The sequence below is a fragment of the Heptranchias perlo genome, chromosome 1 (genome assembly GCF_035084215.1).
Source record: "Heptranchias perlo isolate sHepPer1 chromosome 1, sHepPer1.hap1, whole genome shotgun sequence".
Taxonomy (NCBI): domain Eukaryota; kingdom Metazoa; phylum Chordata; class Chondrichthyes; order Hexanchiformes; family Hexanchidae; genus Heptranchias; species Heptranchias perlo.
The window spans coordinates 50,271,982-50,281,182 of record NC_090325.1 but is presented as its reverse complement, the minus strand read 5'-3'; the positions used below and the strand labels follow the sequence as shown (position 1 = coordinate 50,281,182).

Below are 9,201 nucleotides of genomic sequence, written 5' to 3'. Positions count from 1 at the left end.
AGATCGAAAGATTTTTATTAGGTGAGTGTATCAAGGGATATGGATCAAAAGCGGGTAAATGGAGTTGAGGTGCAGATCAGCCATGATCTAATTGAATAGTGGAACAGGCTCGAGGTGCTGAATAGCTTACTACTGTTCCTAGAACGAAAAATGACACGATTATTTTTTATTATGTTAAGATAAATTTCAATTGGTGAAATAAAAGTCCGTCATTAGATTTTCCTGATAGCAGTGGCTAACAGTCCGGGTATTGTCCGTTTGCTGAGATTCTTAACTTGGCAGTAGCCTGGTTTTCCATAATTATTCTTCCTCCACCCAAAGCTCCCCGCCAACAATGGCAGTAGCAGAAAGTTGCTGAGCTAGGATGCAGGGAAGGGGTAGGTTAACAGTAATGCTGACCTGTAATCTGATTTTCTGGGATGACTATTAGATTTTTTTTGTTTTTTGTTTTTGTTCCTTTTGCCTGAGCCTACCCCTTCTCCTAATTTTCTCCTCAACTGAACATGCTGACTTCTGCAGTACAGCTCCAAAAGTGCCAGCTGCCCTCTGGTACCTTGTTTAGCTATTCTTCATGTATGAATCGTGACAGTGAGTCCTGGCAGGTTGTTCAGCTATGGAAGGCATCACAGCTGAGCCTGGCATACATTTCCAGCAAGAATTGCTGGATAGTGATCAGGAGCAGACTAATCTTTCTCCCTCCATAGCTTGGGGACACTAAGGTTGCTTTTTTCCCACATTGTTGAGAAAACTGTCCAGAAGACTGTAATGGATGAGACTTATTTCTTTATGCAAACAAGGTTAAACCATCAATGTGCTTCAGCAATTTTCAATACAAATGACAGAAATTTACTGAAATTATCCACATTACAAATCCATAAAGTGATAGAAACTTATTTTAAAAAATATTTTGTACCTTGTAAATGCTTTAATGCAACTTTAAAATGACTTTCTGTGAATCACTGTCATCACCTTTGCATCAGAAATAATAAGCGTACTATCTTTCTTTTATACAAGTTAAATGTGTGCAATTTGTAAACAAGAGCATCGATTACATTTTGTTCTCTAAATATTGATTATCTTTGAACTCTTTTGATTATAGATATGAAAGAAATCTGCTCCAAAATATTTTTAAACCACAACTTGTTTTTGGATGGTGCTCATTCCTAGTGCATCCTGAGTGAGGTGTCCAAAAGTGTGGCCAAACTGATACTTGTATCCTGGAAGTAAAATTGAAACAGGACCAGAATTTGCATTAAAGTTCTTAAATCCATTAAACCTTTTTTTAGAAATGCATTATACAATTTAACCAAAATTGCAATGATGAAATGCTACTACTTGCTCAAACCCTAATCTTTCTTCTCAATATCAAGGTACAGTGGACAATACAAAATAAATAACAACTAATTATTTTTGTCACTTCTTGTAAGTTTTGTAACATTTTCTATGGGGCATTTATACAGATGCAGGCAGAGTGGCACATTTAGAACATGCTTGTTGAGTCAGCCCAGACAAGTGCTTAATGGTCCTGTGAGTGCAACTGACTCAAATCCATAAGAATAAAAATGCCCAAAGTTCTGCCATAGGTCAAAGTGGGCAAAATACTGATGTAAAAACTGGTGAAAATCACACTGGTGAGGGGGCAACTTTGAAGTTTGGGTGAAGAAGAGAAGATTGGAGAGAGCTGTAATCTATGCTTATACCAGACCTGGAAGTCTAACCTTAGCAACACAGTGGACCTCACTACATTTCATTTTGTTAGATTTCGACTACAAGGACAGATTGACTGGACCAGCTGACTTGGAATAAACCGGTGAGTGGAATCTTGTATCAACTATCATTGGATCTGTATTGGGATTGTCAAAGTAAGTGTTGCTTGGGAGACGTTCATGACAACTTGAATGACAATCAGGACCTCACAGCACTGTCTTCCCTGATCATAAAGATCAGGGAGTGCTCCAGTTCTCTCATTTCTTCCAGGGGCCCAATTTCAAATAAAAGAAAACAAAGCTACAATGTCAAAGGATTCAAATATCAGGTAACAGAAGTTAAAAATTTGGAAATTAGTATTAAGAATGGTCGTCCAACAGAACTTGATAATCCAGAGAGCATTTGTGGAATAAGTTATCAAGGAAGGCCATTGAAGTGAAGAGTATAAATGGGTTCAAGAGGCAATCATTTGTATATCTGGAGAGAGAAAGGATTTAGGGATAAGGTGAAAAGATAGATACGGGATTGGGATTTATAAAGGAATGAACATGTAAGGCCTAACAGCATTTTCTTGTTCCTTTAAAAAAATTATGTTCTTCTGATGTGTTGGTACTCCTTTCCGTACTTTGTGCTAATGAATAAGATACAGATTCACATCCCAATGTGTTCTTAACTTCAGTCTGATCTTGTAAGGAAGATAGCAAGTGAAGGTGAAACTATTCCTTAGAGAAAAAGAAACACCAGAGAGCAAGTGATTCTAGGCCAACAATCACTGACCTCCAATGGCTAGCTGCATGGAACAAGGATTCACCACGTTTGGCAACTGCTCACTCCCTTGGCGATGGTGATGGTACTTAAACATAGGAAACGTAGGAACATAGGAACAAGAGTAAGCCATTCAGCCCCTCATGCCTGCTCCGCCATTTGATAAGATCATGGCTGATCTGTGATCTAACTCCATATACCTGCCTTTGGCCCATATCCCTTAATACCTTTGGTTGCCAAAAAGCTATCTATCTCAGATTTAAATTCAGCAATTGAGCTAGTATCAATTGCCGTTGCAGAAGAGAGTTCCAAACTTCTACAACCCTTTGTGTGTAGAAATGTTTTCTAATCACATTCTTGAATGGTCTGGCTCCAATTTTTAGACTGTGCCCCCTACTCCTAGAATCCCCAACCAGCGGAAATAGTTTCTCTCTATCCACCTTATCTGTTCCCCTTAATATCTTATAAACTTCGATCAGATCACCCCTTAATCTTCTAAACTCCAGAGAATACAACTCCAATTTGTGTAATCTCTCCTTGTAACTTAACCCTTGAAGTCCGGGTATCATTCTAGTAAACCTATGCTGCACTCCCTCCAAGGCCAATATGTCCTTCCGAAGGTGCGGTGCTCAGAACTGCTCACAGTACTCCAGGTGCGGTCTAACCAGGGTTTTGTATAGCTGCAGCATAACTTCTGCCCCCTTGTACTCTAGTCCTCTAGGTATAAAGGCCAGCATTCCATTAGCCTTATTGATTATTTTCTGCACCTGTTCATGACACTTCAATGATCCATGTACCTGAACCCCTAAGTCCCTTTGGACATCCACTGTTTTTAACTTTTTACCATTTAGAAAGTACCCTGTTCTATCTTTTTTTGATCCAAAGTGAATGACCTCACATTTGTCCACATTGAATTCCATTTGCCACAGTTTTGCCCATTCACCTAATCTATCAATATCGCTTTGTAATTTTATGTTTTCATCTACACTGCTTACAATGCCACCAATCTTTGTGTCATCGGCAAACTTAGATATGAGACTTTCTATGCCTTCATCTAAGTAGTTAATAAATATCGTGAATAATTGAGGCCCCAAGACAGATCCCTGCGGGACTCCACTAGTCACATCCTGCCAATGTGAGTACCTACCCATTATCCCTACTCTCTGTTGCCTTTCGCTCAGCCAACTTCCTAACCAAGTCCGTACTTTTCCCGCGATTCCATGGGCTTCTATCTTAGCTAACAGTTTCTTATGTGGGACCTTATCAAATGCCTTCTGGAAGTCCATATAAATAACATCCATTGACATTCCATTGTCCACTACTTTAGTCACCTCTTCAAAAAATTCAATCAGGTTTGTCAGGCACGACCTACCTTTCACAAATCCATGCTGGCTCTCTCTGATTAACTGAAAATTCTCGAGGTGTTCAGTCACCCTATCCTTAATTATAGACTCCAGCATCTTCCCCACAACAGATGTTAGGCTAACTGGTCTATAATTCCCCGGTTTCCCTCTCCTTTCTTAAAAAGCGGAGTGACATGTGCAATTTTCCAATCTAGAGGGACAGTTCCTGAATCTAGAGAACTTTGAAAGATTATAGTTAGGGCATCTGCAATGTGCTCACCTACTTCCTTTAAAACCCTGGGATGGAAACCATCTGGTCCTGGGGATTTGTCACTCTTTAATGCTATTATTTTCTTTATTACTGTTGCTTTACTTATGTTAATTTTATCGAGTCCCTGTCCCCGATTTAATATTAGTTTTCTTGGGATTTCCGGCATGCTATCCTCTTTTTCTACTGTAAATACTGACGCAAAGTAATTGTTCAACATGTCCGCCATTTCCCCATTGTCAATGATAATATCACCACTTTCAGTTTTTAAGGGGCCAACACTGCTCCTGACCATCCTCTTTTTCCTAATATAACTATAAAAGTTCTTAATATTGGTTTTGATATCCCTTGCAAGTTTCTTTTAATATGCTCTTATTGTAGCTCTTACTATCTGTTTTGTGACCCTTTGTTGATCTTTGTATCTTTCCTATTCGCCAGGATTTGTGCCATTTTTTTGCCTTTTTGTATGCCCTTTCCTTGTGTCTTATACTGTCCCTTACCTCTTTAGTTGTCCATGGCTGTTTTTTTTGGCAAGTGGAGTTCTTGCCCCTCAGGGGTATAAACCGATTCTGTCTCACGTTAAATGTTTCTTTAAACATTTCCCACTGATCATCAGTCATCTTACCCATTAACAGATTTGCCCAGTTTACTGTGGACAGTCTCTGTCTCATCCCATTGAAGTCGGCCTTGCCCAAGTCTAGAATCTTAGCAGCTGATTCACTTTTTTCCCTTTCAAACACTACATTGAACTCGATCATGTTATGATCGCTATTGGATCGATGTTCGTGCACAGTTAAGCTGTTAACTAAATCTGGTTCATTACTCATTACTAAATCTAGCATGGCTTGCCCTCTTGTTGCCTCTAGGACATACTGCTGTAGAAAACTATCCCGGACACACTCAAGAAATTCACTACCTTTCTGACAGTTGCTAGTCTGCTTTTCCCAATCTATGTGAAGGTTGAAGTCCCCCATTAAGACCACTATGCCTTTCTTACACGCTTGTCTAATCTCTGCATTTATACAATCTAGCACTTCGGAGCTGTTGCCAGGGGTCCTATACACAAATCCCACTATAGTCTTAGATCCTGGCACTGGTAGTAATCCTGAGATCACTACCTTTGAGGTCCAGCTTTTTAATTTACCTCCGAACTCCTTAAATTTGCAGGACCTCATCCCTTTTTTTACCTATGTCGTTGGTACCGATATGGACTACGACTACTGGCTGTTCACCCTCTCCTCCAGAATGCCCTGCAGCCGCTCCATGACATCCTTGACCCTAGCACCAGGGAGGCAACATATCATCCTGGAGTCACGTTTGTGGCCGCAGAAGCGCCTATCTGTTCCCCTTACAATTGAATCCCCTATCACTATAGCCCTGCCACTCTTCTTCCTCTCCTCCTGTGCAGCAGAGCCACCCGTGGTGCCACGAACTTGGCTCTTGCTGCTTTCCCCTGATAAGCCATCTCCCCCAACAGTATCCAAAGCGGTATATCTGTTTGAGAGGGAGATGGCCCCAGGGGACTCCTGCTCTACCTGCCTGGCGGTCACCCATTTTTCTTTTTGCCTGCGTAATCTTTACCTGCGGTGTGACCACCTCACTGAACGTGCTATCCACATATTAAAGAATGTGTATTTGAGTCTGGGGGGAGGGACGGAGGCAGGGGGGAAGATGTAAGGGAGGATTTCCCTCTTGAATGTTCCCTCTGGTTTTCAGGCAAAGGTGGGACATTGGGTGTGTCAGAGTCCTGCAGCAGCAGGCATTTCTGGCACACACCACCCCTGGCATTGGCAGAAATCCCACTGAGAGCCTGCCAACAATATTCAAATTAGGCTGACCCTGGGAAATCTGGCAAGTGGACAGAATTCCTAGCCCCATATGTCCAGCAGCGTAGCCGCTGCACAGGACAATCCAGGCCATAATGTCAGTTTAATTGGAATCCTGCAAAATTAGCATATTCACTAGGTGGAGGGCTTGGAGTTTGCAGTCCGTTTTTGTGTATTTTAACTTGTTAAATCCATGTTGCCTTTATTTGTTTTACTGGAACTATCTAATAGTACATTGTAATGGTGGTAAGGGGGTGGGGAATATGTAAGTAAGAAAGCTGCTGAAAGGAAAAAAATGTTGCTGAGACATCACACACTTTGATCAACACCACAGCTTCAGACATCTCTCACCTGGTATATAGCCCGTATACTGGGGCAGCATTCCCAGTTCTGAGGGATAAATGTGCCTAATCCGGGGCAGGGTATCACCCTCTTTCATGGAGTTTGCAGTAGGAATTGATGCAGATTTTGATTTATTAAACATCTGGTTGAATTCGATCAATGCACAGTTAGTGATGGTAGGATAGCCAGTTCCAACCAGAAATCGGGCACGAGGCACGTGCCCTTTGTACCCTATGAAACAAATAATGTACAGCTTTAAGAGATCCTGCACCAAATGCAGAAGTATGCAATCAATAAATTATCTGTCCTTAAAATAGTCCTGTTTGTATTTTGGAAGAGCAAGTGCCACTCTGTTTGGATCATTAATTACTGCTCATTGCAATTGGAACATTCTGAAATCCAGCGTCTATAATTTTATTTATGTGTGTGTATATATATATATATATATATATATATTTAATTAATTTAAATAAAATTATAAAACCATCCACACTTCTAATGATTTTTGTTCTGTAAACTTGTCACCATAGTCAATTGCAAAATTTGGCCACTGAGTGGCTGTGAGCCAACTCTTCAACTGTTTCTGCCAGTTCAGCCAGGTTGATTTCTGTGCAGGTAAGTTTTTCTTTTGTATTTTCATATTATTTTAGCTGATTTTTAAAGTTAATTTTAAAATGTTTTGAACTTTTCCCCCCTTTCTGCCGACAATTTTCCTCCCCTGCCCAACTGGGTCTGACCACCTGGACTCTGGTGGGGTTGGGGGTGATTTCATGCATGGGTTCTCCCGTTCGCCACCATAACGTCAGAAGAGCTCTAGAAACCCTGGAAAAACACATCACTGCCACCTTACTGTCTCCTTCTAACCACCTGACTTTTAATGGAAAACACGCTGATGGATTCCTGCTAGTGTTTCACTATCTCCAGAAGAAAATTCCTCTTTCTCCCTTTGTTGGCTATCGTTGGCTGCCAGCCTTTTGCCCATTCTCCGCTTGGCCTATTCTCATGCCTTCTCCCGGAGCTGTTCCATGGCGTATTGTTCAGCCAATGTAGTATAATAAATATGTAAAAATATTATTCTCTGATTGGAAATTTTCCAATATTGGAAAATGTGAGGTTATGCACTTTGGCAGGAAAAATCAGAGAGCAAGTTATTATCTTAATGGCGAGAAACTGGAAAGTACTGCAGTACAAAGGGATCTGGGGGTCCTAGTGCAAGAAAATCAAAAAGTTAGTTTGCAGGTGCAGCAGGTGATCAAGAAGGCCAACGGAATGTTGGCTTTTATTGCTAGGGGGATAGAATATAAAAACAGGGAGGTATTGCTGCAGTTATATAAGGTATTGGTGAGACCGCACCTGGAATACTGCATACAGTTTTGGTGTCCATACTTAAGAAAAGACATACTTGCTCTCGAGGCAGTACAAAGAAGGTTCACTCGGTTAATCCGGGGGATGAGGGGGTGGACATATGAGGAGAGGTTGAGTAGATTGGGACTCTACTCATTGGAGTTCAGAAGAATCAGAGGCGATCTTATTGAAACATATAAGATTGTGAAGGGGCTTGATCGGGTGGATGCGGTAAGGATGTTCCCAAGGATGGGTGAAACTAGAACTAGGGGGCATAATCTTAGAATAAGGGGCTGCTCTTTCAAAACTGAGATGAGGAGAAACTTCTTCACTCAGAGGGTAGTAGGTCTGTGGAATTTGCTGCCCCAGGAAGCTGTGGAAGCTACATCATTAAATAAATTTAAAACAGAAATAGACAGTTTCCTAGAAGTAAAGGGAATTAGGGGTTACGGGGAGCGGGCAGGAAATTGGACATGAATTTAGATTTGAGGTTAGGATCAGATCAGCCATGATCTTATTGAATGGCGGAGCAGGCTCGAGGGGCCGATTGGCCTACTCCTGCTCCTATTTCTTATGTTCTTATGTTCTTATGAAATTGTGAACAAACTGCAGCTGCACATAAAAGTTTTTAAGATTTAAGATGACACAAAACTTTGAAGTGTAGTGAACAGTGAGGAGGCTAGTGACAGACTTCAAGAGGATATAGACAGGCTGGTGAAATGGGCAGACACGTGGCAGATGAAATTTAACGCAGCAAAATGCAAAGTGATACATTTCGGTAGGAAGAACGAGGAGAGGCAATATAAACTAGAGGGCACAATTCTATAGGGGTACAGGAACAGAGAGATCTGGGGATATATGTGCATAAATTGTTGAAGGTGGCAGAGCAGGTTGAGAAAGCGGTTAAGAAAGCATACGGGATCCTGGACTTTGTAAATAGAGGCATAGAGTACAAAAGTAAGGAAGTCATGATGAACCTTTACAAAACACTGGTTCAGCCACAACTGGAGTATTGTGTCCAGTTCTGGGCACCGCACTTTAGGCAAGATGTGACGGCCTTAAAGAGGGTGCAGAAAATATTTACTAGAATGGTTCCAGGATGAGGGACCTTAGTTATGTGGATAGACTGGAGAAGCTAGGGTTGTTCTCCTTAGAACAAAGAAGAATGAGAGGAGATTTGATAGAGGTATTTAAAATCATGAAGGGCCTAGACAGCGTAGATAGAATCTGTTCCCATTGGTGGAACGGTCAAGAACCAGAGGACATAGATTTAAGGTGACTGGCAAAAGAAGCAAAGGTGATATGAGGAAAAACTTTTTTACACAGCGAGTGGTTAGGATCTGGAATACACTGCCCGAGGGGGTGGTGGAGGCAGATTCAATCATGGCTTTCAAAAGAGAACTGGATAAGTACTTGAAAGGAAAAAAATTGCAGGGCTGTGGGATAGGGAGAGGGAGTGGGACTAGCTGGATTGCTCTTGCATAGAAACATAGAAACTAGGAGCAGGAGTAGGCCATTCGGCCCATCGAGCCTGCTCCGCCATTCAATATGATCATGGCTGATCCTTTACCTCAATACCATATTCCCGCTCTCTCCCCATACCCCT

The 9,201-nt window shown here is 41.4% G+C and overlaps 1 protein-coding gene across 1 annotated transcript in view; it reads right to left on the bottom strand.

Moving 5' to 3' along the window:
* Positions 1–915: 915 nt before the first annotated feature.
* cimip2b (ciliary microtubule inner protein 2B) overlaps positions 916–9,201 on the bottom strand; it is a 34,583-nt gene continuing 26,297 nt past the window's right edge. The window contains exons 5-6 of the mRNA XM_067993581.1: positions 6,261–6,482; positions 916–1,217 (exon numbers count right to left, since the gene is read on the bottom strand). Coding sequence (XP_067849682.1) covers positions 1,129–1,217; positions 6,261–6,482 — 311 coding nt within the window. The 3' untranslated portion in view covers positions 916–1,128. The remainder of the gene's footprint in view (positions 1,218–6,260; positions 6,483–9,201) is intronic.